At 38.5% G+C, this 22,961-nt stretch overlaps 1 protein-coding gene across 1 annotated transcript in view; it reads left to right on the plus strand.

Annotated features, from left to right (window-relative positions):
- Positions 1-22,961, plus strand: part of LOC136877774 (adenylate cyclase type 3-like) — a 1,080,140-nt gene that overhangs the window by 1,036,255 nt on the left and 20,924 nt on the right. Inside the window, exons 14-17 of the mRNA XM_067151981.2 lie at positions 1,423-1,648; positions 4,381-4,463; positions 10,320-10,418; positions 10,500-10,623. Of these exons, the coding sequence (XP_067008082.2) occupies positions 1,423-1,648; positions 4,381-4,463; positions 10,320-10,418; positions 10,500-10,623 (532 nt within the window). The remainder of the gene's footprint in view (positions 1-1,422; positions 1,649-4,380; positions 4,464-10,319; positions 10,419-10,499; positions 10,624-22,961) is intronic.

Raw genomic sequence — 22,961 nt, forward strand, 5'->3', positions numbered from 1 at the left:
CGCGCCTCTACGCGCACGGCCAACTCGCCCGGTGGTTGCCTAATTAGTGTACTATTAAACGTATTTCAATTTTAGTGCTCAAGCGAATTTTTATATCATTTGAAGTGTACTTCATCGTTGTATTTGTATACTGTACTTTAATATTATCTCAGAGGTATAATTCAACATAGTTAATAATTAAGTGAATAAATAATTCAGAGTTTATTATGCTTTCATTGATATTCATGTTTATTCCGAATTAAAAATATAAAATAAGAAGCTAGAAGCACACTGATATTTAATTTGAAATTATAATACATTACATTCATATTCACGGTGATGACCTCCACTAGATGTGTAATCTCAAGATTTTTACCAACATACACCATTCCTCCTCTCTCTGGTCACACTATGTCCGGTCGTTCTGCTCTCACAAACCTGATTGTATATCTCTTCATTTATGGTACGATATGCATATTTTACCTTCGGTATTATTCTGAAACACCACTTTCTGTGCCGGTTATTTCCCTTGTTTCACTTCTACGCAATGTCACACTCTACACACAAGTCTGCCGGAATGGATTTTTAATATGTATGTCTATGTTTGTGGTAAGTGGGCTTCTTTTATTAAGAAGATCTTAGTCTATATTTTATATTGGGATTTATTATAATGCTAAAATAACAATATTCACCGTTTTTTCTTCAGGAATTTGTTTCAAATTCTGATAAATTTTCTGTATCACTTGGATCTATACAGCTGCATTCCGTTACTCCCACTTTAAGTATATTTATCACACTCTTGCACTCCTTCTTCGAGACAGACTCAGATAAAATACGAATATCAACGGGAAATCTCAACGTTTTCATTTCCTCTCCTTGAACTGTAATTTTTTCCGAATTTCTCTTTTCTTTCCTCTACTACCTTCATTAAAAATCAGGGGAAACAGAAACTCTGCTGTATTTCTTTCTAGATAGTTGCTTTTCTGCATATCCCTTGAATCTTAGCAATATATTTTGATTCTTGAATAGTTTCCAATGCTTTTCAAATTTTTGACGTCGTTCGCAGTATGATCAGTAAAACAGGAGACTTCCGAAAGGGGAGAGCTACTATTTCCTCCATTTGCTTGTGTATATATATTTCACCTGAATCTCGGATAAATTCCGTGAATGAGCTACTCTATCACATCACACAGTGCGATACAATATTTAAATTAAAAGTATCAGCTGTGCAGACTAATGAATGAATTGTCTACCTCTATCGTTAATTATCAAAACAAGAGAAAGGACGTTCTGTTAGTCGACCAGAACCATTAACTTCCTGATTGATTATTGGAATATCTTTCCGCCACGTTCGCTCATTAGTTAGCTGAGGGAATTACATGCATGATTAACAGCGAATCAGCCAGTCAGCAGTGTAAACCTGTTCATCAATATTATGTGCAGATGGAGAAGGCTCTCCGAGTGTTGTTCTTGTGGAAGACTGAGGTGGAAGAGCAGCGGGAAAGGGCATCCGACATGCGCAGGCGCAATGAGGCCCTGGTCTACAATATTCTGCCTCAACACGTTGCAGCTCATTTCATGGGCAGCAGAAAACGTCAACATGAAGAACTTTACAGCCAGAGTTATGCCGAGGTTGGCGTCCTCTTTGCATCCATGCCTAACTTCTCAGGTAAGTCACATCAGGAGATGGATGGTTAAATTACATGTATTGTTAATTCTCGGACTTCGGAGTGTATAATGAATGCCATAATCAAGGCATAAAATTAAACTTTATAAAGCTTACTGACCTTACTCACCTTCCAAAATTTTCTGTATTATGTCAAGCACAAGTTTATTCATGACAGTCTGATGAACAACGCAAAAGTTAAAATATATGGCAGTTGTACTCAAAGTTAACAAATATATTTTGAGCGCCAGGTTTTCTATGGGATGTAAAACATATTAATACATGTACTCAAGCGTTTTCACTTTGGTTCAAGATATTCCAAGTTTTTGTCATATCAGTTTTTTAAAGTTATCCTTTACATTTCCAAGTTTACTTCCCCGATATGGATGTCCCATCCTAGTTCTTTCCGGTATTTGACAATGGCTGAAATAGGTTAATAATTGTACATAGACCTCATTCATCACGATAATTCAGGAGTCAACAAACTAGTGAGAGTGAAATTTGGCATAGAAATTCCAGTTTGACCATAGGTAAGAATATGATAAATGCAACTCTCAAGGGATAAACATATGGCAAATAGAATATGAAAATGCAATAAGCAATGTTTCAGAGCGAGAGGTTGGGAGCTTCTATGGGAGTTAAATTTTATGCTACTTGTTAGCGTGTAATGGTTCATGTCTATGCTGTACAGTAGGGTTCATATATCTTATCGTAGTAAGCTGAGACTGAGCAGTTGGCAACTTTGCTTCCCGTTTCGTTGTGTTGGTTGAAAGAGAATAATTTTTTATGTACGATGATACAACAATATGATTACCTATTGTTTAAATATCGCTGTGGAATGAGGGATTATATAGAGTATGACGTCGATTATCCGAACCAATTGGGACCGCATATAGTTAGGATATTCGATTATTCGGATAATCAAACATCATTCAGTGCACGAAATTTAAGTTATGGAGATAATTTTATCATGCAAACTGAATCATTTAGTATAAATTTCACCGTAGAAATAAGTAAAAAACAAACCCCATGGCACAACAGCCCCGAAGGGCCATGGCTTACCAAGCGACCGCTGCTCATCCCGAAGGCCTACAGATTACGAAGTGTCGTGTGGTCAACACGACGTATCCTCCTGGCCGTTATTCTTGGCTTTCTAGATCGGATCAAGGTAGAAATACAATTATTACTTGGAATAATCAGTGATTTTTCGCTGTTGAAACGTATTTCTACATTTTATAGCTGCAAGGTGACTAACCCCTTCAGCAGAACAGTTGACTTTAGCAGCATTCAGCATTCAGCAGCTTTCACCGTTTGTACCACATTACAAGGAAACACGACACTACACTTCAACAACAGTATCTTTCTTAAACTGAAAATTTTGTAAGAATATAAGTCAAATGGTCAATATCCTACATAAAACTGTACGTAGTCTACATGCTCTAAGAGGATGAGACGAGAATTTGGATTTTCCGTAAACAATAATCGCAGTAATAGAAATGTGCGCAAAGTGCAGAATACAAACGAAGTTAATCGCTATTAAATTGTGGTAACAATATTGATCATTCGTTGCAAAGTATAGCATGGTATCTATCGCAGTGTCTTTTACACAGTTCGCAAATGTGTTCTGTACGGAGTAAATGGTACACATTTTTTCATGCAGATCTTGTGATGAAAAGCATGGACCGCAAATCACACTACACTACCAACCACCACAGGAACACGCAATAGTGATTACATCCCTCCATATAGGGTTGGCGTCAGGAAGGGAATCCGGCCGTAAAACAGGGCCAAATACACAGTTCGCACTCGCGACCCCACAGATGTGGTTAAAACGGTAGTAGAAAAAGAAGAATAAGATTACCAACATCGAGAGAATTAAACGCGCAGCAAGCGTCACGTAGCTGTGAGTTATATTCGAGAGATTGTGGGTTCAGTTCCCATCGTTATCAGCCCAGAAAATTATTTTCCGTTCTTTCCCATTTCCACAGCACGCAAATACAGGGGATTTTCCTTAAGACAATGGTCCCCATGTTATCCATTCTGCCCCTTCCCATCCTTGTGTCACTGAAATCCTTCGTTGTATTAGTTTGACATTAAACCACCAGCAGAAAAAGAAAATTAAAATTATTATTATACTGAGGAGGGGTCAAGGTGGATCGAGATATAGGTTAGCACATTGATGTAGTTCCTCGACTCCCTATCTGAATGTCTGGGTTTGGAATGGAATTCGTTCTTGAACCTGCTATTTTCTATGATATCACCAACATTACACATTCCAGACATCGAAGTAGGGTGGCTTCCTCTCAAATATGACGGCATTTAGATCAGAGTTTGGGGTTGGAATTTCTAACTACTCAGGTGAAGCTTGAGATGAGGGTAGAGCTACAAAATACCACCGATGGTCCTGTACACATAGCTCATAAAAATAAAGAATATGAAAGAACTCCACGTTTCTGCATTCATAATTATTTTTTAATGTTACACTTTTAAGCCATTTTATATAAATTTACCAAATTTCACTTTCATACAACTAAATTAAACGAAATATTCTTCAGTGCAAACACAAAACATATTTATGAATTGCTTTGATTTTGTAACTAAGATGGCTTTTATTACTTGGTAAATACATGATTTTTATTCTCGTGAGTAATCATATTTGTTTCAGCATTGTACTGCAGAAGATAAGTCCGACAAATTCCTATTCACAAACTAACTTGTGTTTTATTTTGTTTCAGATTTCTATTCGGAGGAGACAGTTAATAACCAAGGCCTGGAATGTCTGAGATTCCTCAACGAAGTGATTTCAGATTTTGATGCGGCAAGTTTCTAAATAATAATACCTTATTATTAATTAATTAATTAATTTATTTATTTATTCTCCAAGGGAGGTAGCCCTACTTTACCTAAAATATGTTAGGGCTATCGTTTATAACAATACAAAATTAAAGATATTAATACCTTAGTTGAACAAAGTACAGCTTAAGAACATTATAAATAATAAAATCAATGTCTAAGAAACGAATAAATCTAAGTCCAACACCTTTTACAAATATATGAGAAACCGGCGGGGGAAAATTTGCATTTCAGTAACTGAGATGTCGTAATAAATTGTTTATTTTGATAGCGTGTAGTCGACATAGAATATTAAACGAGCACTGAACAATTTGTGGCATCAAGGGAACGAACGACAAGTGAAGACTTTCCATTCAAGGAATAACATTCATGAATATAAAGCATGGCTCAGCTCATCCGAAATATAATTAATGAAGGCCGAAGGCGGCTGTGTAAAGAATCACACGTCTACTGCGGCCCCACTAGCAGACTAGCAACCAGAAAAGCGTAAATTGTGGCCGTACCGAAAAAGCAAACTATGTGCATTGCAGCCCTCTAGGAAACAACTCCTAAACTGCCGAGCCATCCACTTGGAATTAATTTGGAATTGTAGAATTTTGATGTCCAATCTTTAACTAAAGAGTACTTACTTACTTACTTCCTCTTCATGGATTAGGCTAATAGCCTGTTCCGACCTCAGATTTCATTCCATCTCTTCATAGGACGACCAATATCTCTTCTTCCTGTAGGATGGTATTACAGGGCAAGTTTTGGGATTCTGTCGTTATCCATCCTCAGAACGTGGTTTTTCCAATTTATCCTGTTTTGGAATATTCTGTCATTCATTGAGAATATATTTAATTTTTGTCTTATCTCTTCATTTCGTATTTTATCTTTTAGGGAGTATCCTTTCACTGATCTTAGGAATCTCATTTCAGATGATTGTATTTTATTCCTATAGCTTATTTTATCTACCCATGTCTCACTTCCATATAGCAAAGTTGGTACAGCCATAGTCTTATAAAATTTAAGTTGAGTATCTTCTCTTACTTTTCCTTTCAGTGTTCGGCGAATTGTCCCACACATATATTGAAATCGATGAAGCTTCTTCTTCACCTCGTCATCATCGTTAAAAGATATTTCACAACCAAAGTATTTAAAATTTGTGACTTGTTCTACTGGTTGATTGTCGATTACTATCTTCGCTCTGATAGGATATTTCCCTTGCCACGCCATAACTTTGGTTTTTGTTCGGGATAGCCGAAGATTATAACTTTTACAAATGGTGTTTAACTGATGTATTGATTTCTGGAGTTTATCTTCATCATCCTGCAGGATAAATTGATCATCTGCAAAGAGCATAGTATTTATGTATGTGTTTGTGTTCAATTTTATTCCAGAGTGCACAATTCGTTTCCAATTTCTGATTACTTCATCTATATATATATATTGAATAGTGTTGGAGAGAGGCTGCATCCCTGACGTACACCTTGATTAATTAGTATTTCTTCCGTTAGTTTGTATCCTAAAACTAACACAATTCTCGTCCTTTTGTACAGAGTTTGGATAACTTGAATAAGATGTTTAGGGTATCCATTTTTTACCATTATATTCCATAACTGTTCTCTATCTACCCTATCAAAAGTCTTTTCATAGTCGACAAAAGCGACATAAGTATTCAAGTTAAATTCTCTTCTCTTCTCCAGTATCTGTTTGAGGCTAAATATATTATCTGTTCAGGATCTGCCTTTCATAAATCCACATTGTTCTTCCAATAAGAGATTGTGTGCAATGATTTTAAGTCTATTATTTATTATTTTAGCATATATTTTATAGCCAACATTTAATAAACTTATTCCTCGATAGTTACTGCAAAAACTTCGATTTCCTTTCTTGAAAAGTGATATTATTTTAGCTTTTCTCCATTCTTCGGGTATATTTCTTCTTTTCCAACAAAGATTAATTAAATGTAACATTCTAAATTTAACAGTATTAAGTTCTTCTATATCTATTAGGTCAATTCCTTCAATGTCGATATCTATATCTTGATCTTCCTGACTCTCTCCATACTCTCCGTTATACCACAATTCTTTGTAGTGTTGTATCCACGATTCTTCTTCGATTACATTTATATTAGCAGTTTCTCTTTCATCACTGTTGAGGTGCTTCATTAACTTATATGCCATCTCTTGCCTACCATGGATATCATCCTCTATTGAGTTCATTAACCTATCCCATGTTTCTTGCTTGAGTTTTCTCGTTAGTGACTTGACCTTGTTCCTGCTGTTTTTATATTCTTTCTCATTTTGTGGGGTGCGATGCTGTATCATTTTCAGGTATAATATTTGTTTTTGCTTGACAGCTTTTGAAATTTCTTTATTCCATATTTTAAGCCCAGTTTTTCTCCTAAATTTCTTCTTCACTCCAATGGCTTCATCTGCTGCCCTCTGAATTGCTGTGGTTATGATTTCCCATTCTTTGTTAATATCAGTACTTGTCGGAATCTGACCTAAATACTGTTGCAGCCGATTTCGATATAAGTACTTTATTCCATCATCCTGTAGTAAATATACCTTATAGATCTCTTGGTTTCTGTGTATATTTCTATTCAGCCTTTTCCTCCATTTAGAAAGAATTCTGATTTTTGCAATGACCAGATAAGGATCTGTATATAAATCGTTGCCTCTATGTACTATGACATCTGTTACATCTGGGCCTAACTTTTTATTGACCATTATATAATCAATAATTGATCGCTGTCCTCTTGCAGTCCATGTGATTTATGTATATCTTTCTTCTCAAAGAAGGTGTTAGTAATTTTTAATTGATTATAGGATGAAAATTCTATCAATAATTTACCATTTTCATTCAAAGTTGGTTCACCTTTATTTCCCACTATTTCTGCAATTGGTTTGTTTCCTACTCGAGCATTGAGATCACCAGCCAGAACAACAAAGTCACTTTTACATATGTTATCCAACACTGATTGAAGAACTTCATAAAACTGTTCAGATTCTTCCTGTTTGTTTTCTTCAGGAGCATACACGGCTACCAAAGTTAATTTCCCTCTCTCTACCTTCAACCTCAGCACCAAAATCCTTTCATTTATAATGGTGTAGCTTTCTATTTTGTTTTTCCACTTCCTGTCTATTAATATTGCGACTCCTGCTGCAGCTCTTTTATCCTGTGTAACTCCGCTATAAATCATAGTGTATTTATCAATTTCTTTTGTTCCTTGTAATTTCTTTTTTGTCTCAGTAATTACAGCAACATTGATTTCTTTCCTATCCAGCTCTCTATCCAGTTCTTCTTCTTTTCCTTTTATGCCTCTCACGTTCCAAGTTCCCAACATTAATGTATCTCTAATTCCAAATCGTTAGGCCTTTGATCTTGCCTTTGTCGTCATCATAGAATCCGTCCAGTTATTCATCTGAGATTTATGAGTGATGTAAGTTTTTAAGTGGAAGAGTTACCAGCCCTTCGCACAACCCCCAACCTGGAGGACCAGGGACTCTTCTGTAGGGGTTACCATACCTTAGCCGAAGGACCCAGTTTTAAGGCGCCAGGTACTCGCCCTCACCCATCCCCATGAGGGGTAGGATTTGCTGGTTACATTGACAGATGGACTGTCAACTAAAGCATTTCTTGAGTTTTAATGGCAGCACTTACTCGACATCAGTGCAACCCCCAAGACTCAACAACCAGCCATTGACCCTCCTCCTTTACAGGGCTTGGGACCGGCACTAGGAAATCCGAATCATTCCTAGTGGCGGAGTTAACTAAAGAGTATGATCAGTTAATTTCGGGAAATATTCAAAATGCTAGGTCGAGGCATTTACCAAACCTACCTTAAGACCCACAGAAATTACATAATTGACATCATTCGGTACAATTTGCAACAAACATACCTTCTGATTAAGGATTCGGAAAGGAACGTACGATAGTGTTATATTTTTTTTTCAATCCAAACTAATTCGATTGAGATGTGCAGATAAGAAGTAAAATAGTATGTACATGGAACCTTCAAACGTTCTTGTTAGCTTTCTTACTTTTGCTATACACGCAATGTAAATCGTACAGTATGGCACTTCAGTGTTTAGTAAGGGAATGGCCAAAACGTGACTTGTCTTTTTCCACCAAGAATCATATATGTAGAATTTGAAATGGCCATCCACTCTTCTGCTAAAATCATTCTCCCGTCTTCTATTGTCAAGAAAAGTAGATTTCATCCTGGATAAGTTTGGTTGAAAATTAAGAACTTTGGTAGGCCTAGGCCTATAGCTAAAATGTACAGAGATTCTTACCTCAGTAAATTTCTAAAACCACTTGTCTGCCTTCCTTGCCTGCCCCTAATGAGGTAGAAGTTTGCTTATTTTTTATTTTGCTTACCAACTAACCACGTTACACATAGGTGGTACGAGACACAACTACATCCTTTCTGCGTCTATATTCCTACCTTCAGTTTGGGCCGAATTTACGTCATCATTATCAAGGACTGCGAACTGTTGCAAAGAATTCCATTTGAAAGTAAACAGGATGATTTCATCTCCTCGTTCCAATAGACAAAATCTGATAGAAATCTTATAAGAACCGAGCGAGTGGATGCGCAGTTTGGGACAATTAGCTGTCAGCTTGCATTCGGGAGATAGTGGGTTCAAATCCTACTGTTGGTAGCCCTGATGATGGATTTGCGTGGTGTCTCATTTTCACACCAGGCAAATGCTGGGGATGTACGTTAATTAATGCTATGGTCGCTTCCTTTCCATTCCTGGCTCATTCTTAACCAATATTCTATCCGCTATTCAGAAAATCGGCTATTCCTATCACGTTTCAGTTTGTAATCTTCCATTCAGAAGCTGACACTCCTCCAGTGATATATAGAGAATACTGTGTAGGTTCTCTTAGGTGTCAAGAAAATATGAAGAAACGTACAAGTATCTGTGTAAACATTTTAACTTCATATTCTCTGACTCAGAAGCCTGTGTGGTTCAGACGGCAGCGCGTCGGCCTCTCACCGCTGAGTTCCGTGGTTCAAATCCCGGTCACTCCATGTGAGATTTGTGCTGGACAAAGCGGAGGTGGGACAGGTTTTTCTCCGGGTACTCCGGTTTTCCCTGCTATCTTTCATTCCAGCAACACTCTACATTATCATTTCATAGCATATATCGGTCATTAATAACTCACTTTGGGAGTGGCGACCCCATCGTACTTTTGACCCAGTCAAAGGCTGGAAAACAGGTTGTAGGTTATCATTTTCATTCAATTACTCTGAATCCTCCGTGGCTCAGGCAGCAGCGCATCGGCCTCTCACCGCTGAGTTCCGTGGTTCAAATCCCGGTCACTGCATGTTAGATTTGTGCTGGACAAAGCAGAGTTGGAGTAGGTTTTTCTCCGGGTACTCCGTTTTTCTCTGTAATCTTTCAGTCCAGCAACAGTCCCCAGTATGATTTCATTTCATCCGTCAGTGCCGCAGAGGAGTGCGACAGGCGTCGGCAGCCGGCACAATTCCTATCGTCGTCGCTAGATGGGGGCTCCATTCATTCCATTCCTGATCCGGTCGAATGACCGAAAACAGGCTGTGGATTTTTAATTTTAATTTCAGTCTCTTACTCAGTATCCAATTTTCATCCATGCCATATCTGAATACGAGGCATTTCTCCAGTGTTGTTCCTGCATTATTTTCTGTGGAGAGGAAATTGAGAATGTGGGAAATACTACGGTAATGCAGGTCCGTAAGATTCAATTTCACTCAACAGACTGGGAATGACATGAAACCAATTTTTATGAAGGTGACTATTTAGCGCTAAAAATTGTCTTATATATAATCTGTGTACTGTTTCAGCTGTTAGAGCTGCCCCAGTTTCAAGACATAATCAAGATCAAGACGATTGGCTCTACGTATATGGCTGCCAGTGGACTGAATCCTTCTCGGCAAGTTAAGGTAGTTGGATTTTGAGATAAAATTATCATTATTCATTTCATAAAACTGAATTACTGAAATGTCTGGACGTGCATGTTACAGCCTGAGGATCCTATCACGGTGCGCTGGGCCCATCTGGCGCTGCTGGTGGAGTTCGCCCTTGAACTCAAGAAGGCCTTACAAAGTATCAACGAGCAGAGCTTCAATCACTTCGTTCTTAAAATGGGTAAAACTAGAAACAAATAAGTAACTTAGTTAGAAAGTACTTTGAACAACGGATTCCATACCATTTGCTGAATTCATGCAATACCCATACAGCATTTAAGTGCACTAACGAACTGGAAAACCGAGCGAGTGGCCGCGTGGTTTGGGGCAGCACGTAGCTGTCAGCTTACATTCAGGAGATATTGGGTTCGAATTCCACTGTTGGTAGCCCTGAAGATGGTTTCCATTTTCACACCACGCAAATGCTGGAGCTGTACCTTAATAAAGGCCATGGCCACTACCTGCGCACTGTTAGCCATTTCCTATCCCATCGTCGCCGTAAGAACTATGTGTGCCGGTGTGACGTAAAACAATTTAAAATCAAATTCTGAGCTTAAAATGATGAACTTTTACAACAATGAGCTATGATTTAGGCTGAAAATTAATTTTCAATTCAATGCATTTTGAAGCCAGAAGTTAATGAGAATATGTTCGGTAGTATACAGTAATTATCTCACAAAAATATCGGAATAATTTCAATATTTGTGAGCAAAAGTTTTAGTAGTATCGTTCTGACAAAATTTGAGTGATTCAGATCTTTACCGTTCTATCCAGGCCTAAAATAAAATTTGAAAGATGTGAATCTTGTACTCGCAAAGGGACTGGTTTTATTTACTTCGGTACCAACAGACCCCGCAATAGTTTTGCATCATTCAGGAAATGTCGAATACTCTGAAAGTCTCTTGTACTGTAGCCAACTTTTCACGTAACAGGATTTATAACATTTCGATGGAAATAATTCCTTTTAGATTATTCACCAAATAATACATCTGCTCATTCAAAATTATGTATAATATAAGAAAAAGGTTGAACCTCCGTGGCTCAGACGGCAGCGCGTCGGCCTCTCACCGCTGGATACCGTGGTTCAAATCCCGGTCACTTCATGTGAGATTTGTGCTGGACAAAACGGAGGCGGGACAGGTTTTTCTCCTGGTTCTCCGCTTTTCCCTGACATATTTTATTCCAGAAAGACTCTCCATTCTCATTTCATAGCATCTATCAGTCATTAATAAATCGTACTAATAGCCTATATATGATTCATTCATGACGTGCCTGACCCAGCCAATGACTGGAAAACACGTTGTAGGTTTTCATTTTCATTAGAAAAATGTTATGTTATTTAATTTCAGTGTCAAGGCTACGCTTATCTTCGTAAGGAAGCGTGAATTAAACTTCAAACCGCAATGTAAATTAGCCCTATAAGTAAAATAAGACAACAAATGCATACCTGTATGTGTCTTGAGATATCAGGACTGACACTCGCCGAATTCAAACGCTCTTAGAATGAGTTATGTATTAATAGACAATTCGGAAATCGAATGAGGTTTCTTCCGCTGCAACGGAATTAACTACAAATACACGAAAATAATGTTCACATACATTTAGTTTCTGTACAGGAGCGAGAAGCAGCCAGTTGATTCGATGCGGTAACTTGTCACACCATCAGAATTGTTCCATATGAACTCTTGCATTTCGAGATGAATAATTGTTTATCCGTTATGGGTTTAACGTAACATTATTAAAAACACCGAGTTAATGATTTCGGCTCTAGAGTCCTGCTCCTTCAAAACAATTTAAAACTGGGTGAGTTGGCCGTGCGGTTAGGGGCGCGCAGCTGTGAGCTTGCATTCGGGAGATAGTGAGTTCGAGCCCCACTGTCGGCAGTCCTGAAGATGGTTTTCCGTCGTTTCCCACTTTCATACCTGGCAAATGCTGCGGCTGTACCTTAATTGAGGTCACGGCCGCTTCCTTCCCGATGCTAGGCCTTTCCTCTCCCATCGTCGCAATAAGATCTATCTGTGTTGGTGCGGCGTAAGAAAAATAAAAAACACATTTAAAATTTATTCAAAAAGAACGAATTCTTGTTTTTATCTTATTTAGCTCCTTTGAAAGGTTCCAAAAACCCTAAACTCACTTCATCTTTCGATCGATGGACGAAACCAATAGTTTCCGAACACGGCACTAGTTTCTCCATCTATGAAGGAGACATAACATAATTATACCACTAAGATCCAGAGATGATGAACCATCAAGGCGTACTGGAGGTAAGAGGCCATATGGGTCAGACGCACTGCTTCCCAACAAGCTTCGAAAGTGTACGTAGAAAACTTAATAATAATAATAATAATAATAATAATAATAATAATAATAATAATAATAATAATAATGATAATAATAATGATGATGATGATGGATTTACGTCCCACAAACTACTTTGACGGTTTTCGGAGATGCCGAGGTGACGGGAGTTTTTTCCGCAGGAGTTCTTTTACGTGCCAGAAAATCTACCGACACGAGGCTGACGCATTTAAGCACCTTCAAATACCACCGGACTCAGCCAGGATCGAATCTGCCAAGTTGGGATCAGAAGTCCTGGTTCTCAACCGTCTGAGTTACTCAGCCCGGCACTTAATAGAAACTGGCGTATATTTTCTTATCAGGTTTATGTATGGATTTTTTCTGTATGGAAGAACACTGGTGTGTAAGAACTCTAACAAACTGCATTACGCCTGCAGACCTGATGTATAACATTGACCAGGCACATTTTAGGGTAAGAGTAGAAAATGTTGTATTCCACAGAAACAGTGCGAGTTCTCATATTTCTGTGGCCATCCAAAGAATGTTATGTAAAGCTGGCAGGGATAAATATGGTCCAGATATAGTTCAACTTACGTTACTCTTAAAACCATCAACATCACCACCACATTAAACTATATACAATTCTTCAATCTCCCATTATTGGCATTCACGATGATAGACAATATTGAACGTATCTACATTTACGTTATTATCCATCGTACGAAATATAAAAACCACACGAAATACAAATTATTTGGAATAATTGTTTTTAGTGAACAAGGTTTTTAGATACAGCTAGCATTAACGGAGTAACTGACATTTCAACCACTGGCCCATTTGACATTGCTACGCTTCTGTATACTAATCCAATAACATATAGCTGAAATTCAAAATAATAAAAAATCTCTTTATTTGCAAATGAGGTGTCTACCTCGGTGGCAAATGGTACACTAAAATACATTATTATCAAACATTAAATTTTAAATTAATATGAGACAAAGAAAATTTTTCTAGAATACCATATTATACAATTTACGCTAATATGTTTTTCTATTAAACACACACATCATCCTTAATAAATTTATATTGTTTACAAAATTCTACTTATAATATCTTACAAACATAGTCAACTCATATAGAGTATGTGAAATTACTTCTAATAATACTATACAACTGGTATAAGATTAAAATTAACATTGAATTTATTTACATATTTATATTTTACCCACTTTGGAACCTAAGTAGCATAACGACCTGCTGCATCTTAACCAGAGCCCCTTTTGCCACCACTTTTCAGAGTTCCTGAAGTTCGAGAAATTAAATTTATCAATATTTCCGTGAGGTCGTAGCAAACAATCAAACAGACCGAGAGACAAGAATTACAGTAAACGTACTTTGGACTTTTGTATATCTAATCAGAGATTAAAAGGGAAAAACAAATAAGTGTACGGACAAATTAAATTTGTATTTATACGCTGTGCAATTACCGTGATATGATATACCTAGGATCTCTTGTAACTCACACACGGCACTTCAATTATTTATTTACCTTCAAGCAAGTCCAGTGGGCTGACTTCCCTGGTGCTTATCACTATTGTGTTAAAGTCTTTCATTCCAATTTGACGTAAGTATTTTAAACGATTTTTCTTACTCTTTTCCTAACCTTTTTCAAATTACTTACGGTCCGTACTTCATGCGAATTATGCCCTGTTTATGGCCGAATCCTTTCCTTGAAGCCAACGTTATTTCGAAGAATGCAATCACTTCTTCATCTTTTTGTTCTTGGACTTTATCCAATTACCTGGGCTAGACACGCTGTATGGATTTAGCCAAGTTTTCCGTCGATTTTCCTGACGTCAACCATATGTGGAGGGATGTATTCACTATTACGTGTTTCTGTGTTGGTTTGCTGTGTGATAGACCAAGGATGTATGTAAATGAAGATATGTATTTAGACGAGCACGAACACCCAACCCCCGAGGCAGAAGAATCAACCAGACGTAGCTATTTCACTGGCCTGTAGGGATTCGAATCCAGGTCCCTCTGATTTGAAGGCCTCTACGATGGCCATTCAGCCAAGGAAACTGAAAAGATAGATGTAATTTTTTTCACTTCTACCTGCCCTATGCCACTATACTGTCTTTAATTTAAATGGATTATTTATCGAATTAATCTGAACAAGTAAGAAAGCTATGGAGCTTCCAGTTGTACATGACTGTCGAAATTGTGATCATAGCCTTGGGAACTCTAGATTTTTTATGGAATTCGAACCACAGGGAACTGAAATACATTTCAAAAATTCCACGTGAATTCGATGTTATGGAACTGTAATCACCAGTCTAGATTAAACAAATTTAAAAAAAAAAGAATGAATGAAGAGTAAGGAAAGGAAAAGTAACTTATATGAGAAAAGAACATAGACACGTACTTTAATTGTTTGGTGAAATTTATTTGATATGTGTATACTGTATATTGCATATACGTTATTTAAATAATAATTCATTATTTAAAAATTGAGAGTGAATATTTAATCGTGTTATTTTTAACAATTTCTTGATTTCTTAGCCAACGAATCGTTAACTACCGGTTGAATTCCATATATTTTGTTTTTACCGCGTTGCATTAGAATATTCTCAAGCTAGTTGCGATGCGACCCGACTATTAATTTTTAAAATCAGTCAAGTAAATGAATAAACCCCATGGCGCTACATAACTGACTGGGCTGCTCAGCCCGAAGGCCTACAGATTACGAGGTGTTACGTTGTCAATGTCACGAGTCTTCTCGGCCGTTATTCTTGGATTCCCAGACCGAAGACGCCACAATTGTTCTCACTGAGTGCCTGAGTCGACCCAGAACTAGCCCTCAGGTCCAGGTAATCGAATCTGGGTTCTTCGAGCAAGAGGCAAGTTTGCCGCCCATAGATCGGGCGGAAATGGGGCTGACACTCGACTATCACACTCCCTTATTAATGTGAATACCTTTCACGTGTTGATCAGATGAAAGCTCAAGTTATAATACGAAATAAATACTTCATTAAATGGGAGATAGCTGGTAAAATTAGTAATATATTGTGCAAACACCTCAGTATGGCATTCTTCCTCTCTTCTAATCCTAGCTTAATTCTACTGACATAGCGTTGTTAGAACTCTCACAGTAGGACACACTAACGATGGTGGGAATGGCCATTCACTGAATAGTGTTTGGAAGTTGGCCAGCTTTATCGTCTGCGAGCAGAACTTGGCATCAGAAGTTGGATTTCATTCCAAGACATTAATTAAAATAACGGTGAAAAATATTTGTAACCACTTAGAGGAACTAGACAGCTAAATCTCCATTACTTTCAGGTCTGCTAGTCTTCAGTATCTTTCTTTCCTTTAAGCTCACCAAACTCTGTTTTTTTTATGATAACACCATGTCTCTCACTGGACCTTTCAACTATAAGAAAATATTTACGCATATGTAAGGTCTCGCAAATTAAACCCACGATTTTCATAGATGTCCCACAGTAATACTAAATAGCGAATGTAAAGCATGGGAGTGGTAAACGACAGACACCACAATGCCATTTGGTCCCACTTTGACAAAGAACTGCACAAGTCGAGTTATGTTTTGAAAATCACACTAGTTTGATAACCTCCGTCCCGTGTGCTGTATTCATGGAGTCAACAAACGAAACTACCCATTACCGACACTGTTTTTCAGGTGAAATTGCCTGTACCTCTTTCATGATGTGTGTCTTTAAAGTCACTGAGGACTGTGCTGAAAACACTGGTCTCTTGAGATAACCCCCAATTCCCAGAAACTTCAGCTACGATGCTACTTCACTGTCATTTTAAAAATACGCATCAAGCATAGAAGTGCGATGCGCTGAAGTCCAGCACTCGATTGTTACTAAATGAGTCCTTCCCGCCACAATCTGTCCTTCTCAGTTTCATCCACACTATGCGGCCGTAACTAACGAACCACAGCCGTTGAAAATGGTAGATAGTTCCTGTCGGGCCATATAAATGTCATAATACCACTAAATTAAGATAATCTGTACATTATGAAAGACTGAGAGGCTTTACCGCGTTTGTTGTTATTAGAAACAGGAATTCTAATAGGATTGAAATGGGCCATCTCTTCACAAACTTTATCACCACACACATTAAAACCTCACGGAATCGTATGACTTACATCAGTGCACGGACCGACTGGAACGGAGTCACACGGAATGGCAGGCACGATTCGCGCACGGTCGGGTTATATCTGTGGCTTGGTACTAAAAGGGCCAATGTCATTTTTTATTGAAATTGAGATATTAATTGATACAAACGCGTTTTATCCTGACTTGCAACATGTTAAAAGGGCCAATGTCTCTGATAAGTACTAAACGAGCAGTTAACGTTTAATTGAATAAGCCCTTGCCAATGTTAGATTACCAATAAAGATTAGAGACTTGGCAATTTTTTAAGAATACGATAGAAAAAATTAGCATTTAATAAGGTGCCTTCCGCAAAGAAAGTATATATTTATAGTTAGTTGCTGAAAAAAGGAATTGGAAAACTATAAGAAAAACTTCAAATGCTCATAGCTCAAAAACAGGTTTTTTGATGTTGGCCCTTTTAGAACCAAACCACAGTTATAATTGGTCATCCGTATTGCAAGCTGACTTGCCACTTTTGAATACTGAACTGGATTTCAAACGTATATTTCATTTCACTCATAGTTGGAATTAGCTCGCATGAATTCGACACGAAAACCCAGGATAATATCCCCTCACTTTACGCTACCTGTAATTTTTAGAAAATTATTTAGAATAGGGGGTTTCCAACTTGTAAGGGCTCAAGAGTCACATTAGAAACTTTAGGAAAGATCGTGAGCCACACTTTAATAATAGGGCAATTTTCGAAAAATTCTGCAAACAGAACAGAGGTGCCAGTATGAAGTAGCTTAAACGGCGTCATATTAAAAGTTTGATAGGTGAGGAAATATGATTATACGGTGGAATAAAGAGAGAAACCTTCACGAACGGAATCATTTTTTCGATACGTGAAGTCGTTATACTGACTTTATTTCCTTCTCTGTAATAGTAAAGCAAATTATTTTCCACCATTATTCACGGAAACTACGACACTGGGAAAGAGAAGAGCGTATTTATATAATAAAAAACATTCCCTGATACAATCCAACAAATTCCAGTTCAGTACACATATTAATACCACATATATGACATGAAATACTACCATTAAAATCATGTCATAAATGCTAATATTTAAAAATATCCATTTGTTTCTCCATTAATATTTATCATCGCGCAGTTCAACAAAGATTTTTTTTGTTTTGGAATAATCCCAGTTATTGGATTTTGAATTCCATGTGATATATTCGTAACTAAACGATTTCCATTTCGTTCCCTTGTTAATTTTTCACAAGTGTTGCTTAGCACATAAAATCTAGTTAATCTTATAAATTGTTTCCTTTCGTTTTTAATATCATTTCGTTTAGTTCATTTCGTTAAGGGGTCGTCCTTTACCTCAGCATTACATAATCGGGCATTTGAGACGTCAATTCTAATTTGTAACTTAATAAATATAAGGCTCCATTTCGGGGCAAATTTCCGTCAATACTGCGACTAATGTTGCTGTTCTGGTTAATATAATTCATTGTTAGATCTTATCGCATGATACTCAATTTTTTAAATTTGAATTTCCTCCACCGCGCATTTCGCTCTGAACATATCATAACATATTTCATAACTCCAGCCAAGAAATTAGGCAAGCTTATAGTTTTACGAGACTATTGATGCCGTTATTACGTCATCAAGAACTGGAGTTATACGTGGAACACGAGCCGCCGAAATTCAGTGGCCGGGATTCGAATCCCGGCCGCCTTTGTAAGAAAGCCGATGATGATCCCAAATGGCCGTCGCGCTCCTTAATAACTTCTCTTCCTTACCTGAAATGATCTCAATCATTTTATCAATTGATATAACAGACAAACCAAACCAAACCCCATGGCACTACAACTCTTGAAGGGCCTTGGTCTACCAAGCGACCGCTGCTCAGCCCGAAGGCCTGCAGATTGCGAGGTGTCGTGTGGTCAGCACGACGAATCCTCTCCGCCGTTATTCATGGCTTTCGAGACCGAAGCCGCCATCTCACCGTCAGAGAGCTCCTCAATTCTAATCACGTAGGCTGGGTGGACCTCGAACCAGCCCTCAGGTCCAGGTAAAAATCCCTGACCTGGCCCGGAGTCGAACCGGGGGCCTCCGAGTAAGAGGCAGGCACGCTCCCCCTACACCACGGGGACGGCATAGTTGATATAACAGGCCTATTCTAAACATAATAGAACCTACTCACCTCCTCTGTTAACACAACGCCGCCAGTGCCGTTTTTCCGTATGGATGCAATCGTGGAAGGCCTTATGGAGATTCACACGACTTCAGTCGCTCTCTTCAATGACTGAAATCATCGACCTTTCAGGGTGCATTTCATTTACGGGAATACTAATCAGTCTGCCAAGACTAGGCACATTGAGTAGAGTGGATGAGGAAGAGCAGTTGTGTTCGCATTTGTTATCATTCACAAACCAACAGCGATGCGTGAACTGGCGCGTTATCATGGCGCAGGCCGCAGAAGTAGTTTCTCCACAAGTCAAGTATTTTTTTTTCCTGACCTTTCAAACATACCAGGACTTCTCAATAATACCAGCGGTTCAGTGTTAGATCCTCAACTAGGAATTCATGGTCGCAGCACCGCTGGTGTAAAAGGAAAGGGATCGCCTACATCTTAGTGGTGAAGCTTCCACGGTGTGTAGAATTATTTAGTTTATTTTCCGGGTTGAATCATGTTGTTGTTATCTGTCAATTACGTAGTTTGTTGACGTTTCGAATATATTGCAGTATTCCTTTTCAAGGCGACTGAAATACCCCTACTCGATCCGAGGTAGTCAATCTCCCAGGCAGCAATCACACTACATAGTGGTGGCTTCTGAAATTTTGTAATGGGGGATTCACATTTTTTAAAGTTACTTGGATTTTAATTTGTTTTCGGATAAAATAAACTTAAATTCAAACCATATTCACAAGAAACACTTGCCTAAGCTAGAAGATGTTTAAGTCAATGGTGTAGTTGCTGAATGCTTGCAGTGAAAATAAATTTGAGGCTTGATACTACAAAAAACGATTTACCATTGCAGGATCGGTCCTGAGAAATGTGCAGAAGCAGAAGTGGCCGTCCCAAGCTTCGATTTCGAAGGATTTTCTAATGGCTAATGGGGGACTTGAAAAGATGAATTCTTTTGGCGTTAGAGAACACATGTTTTATGCTTTTACTGTAACAAGCATGCGTAATATATGTTCATAACATCGGTTTACACGCACAAACAGGACATCAATCTTTTAATTATTAGTACGAGCCTTTTTCTTAGAAATACATCGGCCAATCCTCCCTCACCCTCAGTATGTATTTACACATATCCGTGATGAGTTAGTGCCGCATCCGATCATTTCCGTAAAATTTCACCAAGTGCCAGTGATGAGTAATAATACCGTTTGTTTCAATTTGACTGACGCAACCGTACATGTCAGGCGCAGTGCCGCATTTTTTTGTGTCAGTGTCAGTGCAGTATCAGTTTCATGACGTTGTGTGTCGTCATCAGAGATATATTTTGCTGTTTCACCAAAGTGTTGCATGTGGAATTCCAGCGTGTGTGTGAACAAACATTTATGACGAACAATTTATTGATGTGCTTAGTACTTCTTCCGTAATTTATGATTAATCGCAGCTAAAATACATGGATATTAGTTTCAAAACTGAAATTTGGAACGCGTTAAGAAAGCATATAAGCTATAAATAAATTGCATACTTATTTTTATTTGCGCGTATTGAATGATTCGGTGAAACTAAATTAGCAACATGAAAGAACAATGTTGAGACATTCTGAAATATTAAAATTATCGTCTCATCATCATCCCGTCCATTTTGTACCCACTTCCATTTTTTCACATGATGCTGTCATCCACAATTATATCAATCACAACCGTGATCTTCGCCATCTCGGAAATCACTCCTTCAGCTACTGACACGTGATGTATAGCCGTCACTGATCCGTCATGGATGCCAATGAAACTGAACTGACACGCCAAGAATATGTGTAAATAGATATTTAAGCGTTAATAAAACATAGACGAGGCCTGACTTTGTTCCGCTCGTTCTAGGCAGGTTTGGAGAGTGGACAGTACGAATGTGAGAAATAAGGATGGTGTGAGTGAAGAAAAGAATAATGTGAGTGGAGGAAAGTATAGAAGCTATAATATTTGCTGCAATTTGCATTTGCGATTTGCCAAATAACCACCAATGTTATCCGTGATTTTACTCTGAAGAACATATTAATCAGAAAAATAAGTGGGTTCTTAGTGACAGGGAATTCAGTGAACCATTAAACCTAATGAGAAGTTGCGCCTGCTTTTACAACACTTCCACATTCGACCTGACCTACCACGCATTTTTTTTTTTTTTTTTTTTTTTGGTTTCCCGTGAATTTCTTCCACACCACAGAATTTCCATTAACATTTCTGAAGCAGAAGTTAACGTTGATATACTACTCGTAATATTCAGATATCTCGACAGTCGTAACGCCGGCCGCGTGGTGTAGGAGTAGCGTGCATGCCTCTTATCTGGAGGCTCCGAGTTCGATTCCCGGCTAAGTCAGGGATTTTTATCTGGACCTGAAGGCTGGTTCGAGGTACACTCAGCCTACGTGATTAGAATTGAGGAGCTATCTGACGGTGAGATACCGGCTCCGGTCTAGAAAACCAAGAATAAAGCCCGAGAGGATGCGTCGTGCTGACCACACGACACGTCGCAATCTGCAGGCCTTCGGGCTGAGCAGCGTCGCTTGGTAGGCCAAGGCCCTTCAAGGGCTGTAGTGACAAGGGGGGTTTGGGTCGACATTAGTAACACACACCCCACACACTCGCAAACTAACAGCTCCTAAACGATAACCACACTATTTCAGAAATATGTAGCGAGCAGCTAGATATTTAGGAAGGATACCACACAGTGTCACTTGCCGGGACTTCTCAATTGCACGGTATATTCAAAGTTTGGTTATGCCTTACACGGAGTATAGATATCTCTTATTCAAGGTGTTTAATAATCACCATATCATTCTTCACAACGTCCGACTCGTTGGCGGAATGGTCAGCGTACTGGCCTTCGGTTCAGAGGGTCCCGGGTTCGATTCCCGGCCGGGTCGGGGATTTTAACCTTTATTGGTTAATTCTAATGGCCCGGGGGCTGGGTGTTTGTGCTGTCCCCAAAATCCCTGCAACTCACACACCACACATAACACTATCCTCCACCACAATAACACGCAGTTACCTACACATGGCAGATGCCGCCCACCCTCATCGGAGGGTCTGCCTTACAAGTGCTCCACTCGGCTAGAAATAGCCACACGAAATTATATTATTTATATTCTTCACAACCGTTTTCTGCCCCTCTCTCTATTTATATCCCACTGTGGCTGTGCAGTTAGTAGTTTTAGTAACCGTATATTCTGTGTAATAATTCCCCTTTGGTAGTGGTTTAACGTTTTACTAACACACAGAGTCGCTATTATTTTCGTGTGTGTATGTCCGAACGTTATCCCGTTTCTGTACAGTATCGGGTATGAAGTGAGATTAATCTTCGCAGCGAGTTTTTACAACCTGGTGCCCTTCCCGACATCAACCTCATCAGAGGAAATGCATGCCGTGGAAGCAGGGAGAAGGTGAAACCTGGTGTGGGCACTTAGCTTATTCCTGTCGAATAGCACAAAGGAGTGTGTTCAAGGCTTAATATCCTCATCCGACGGATTAATCACCATAACCAGCGTCATATGCCGTCACTCCATATTCCAGCTTTGGAACTAAATTCCAGGCTTTTGGCACGCAGTCTAATGATTAGAAATTTTATACCACCTCCTCTCTCCTAACCTACTGGCTAACATTCTGATGGTGAAATTTTTCTACCAACGGTACTTTAACCGACTAACCACGCTGTCAGACCATATAGACTTGACGCCTTAACTATTATAGCCAGCAGGCGGACTGAGATTCTTTTCGTATGGGAAGCTTATTTTTGTTGAAAAGTAGGAGATTTTCGTGATCTTTGTTTAGGTATTAGAGTTGGGTTCATAACTATAAAATCTGCGACAGTAATACACATATATTTTAACACCGTGGTAGAATCTGG

This window comes from Anabrus simplex, chromosome 7 (genome assembly GCF_040414725.1).
Source record: "Anabrus simplex isolate iqAnaSimp1 chromosome 7, ASM4041472v1, whole genome shotgun sequence".
NCBI lineage: Eukaryota > Metazoa > Arthropoda > Insecta > Orthoptera > Tettigoniidae > Anabrus > Anabrus simplex.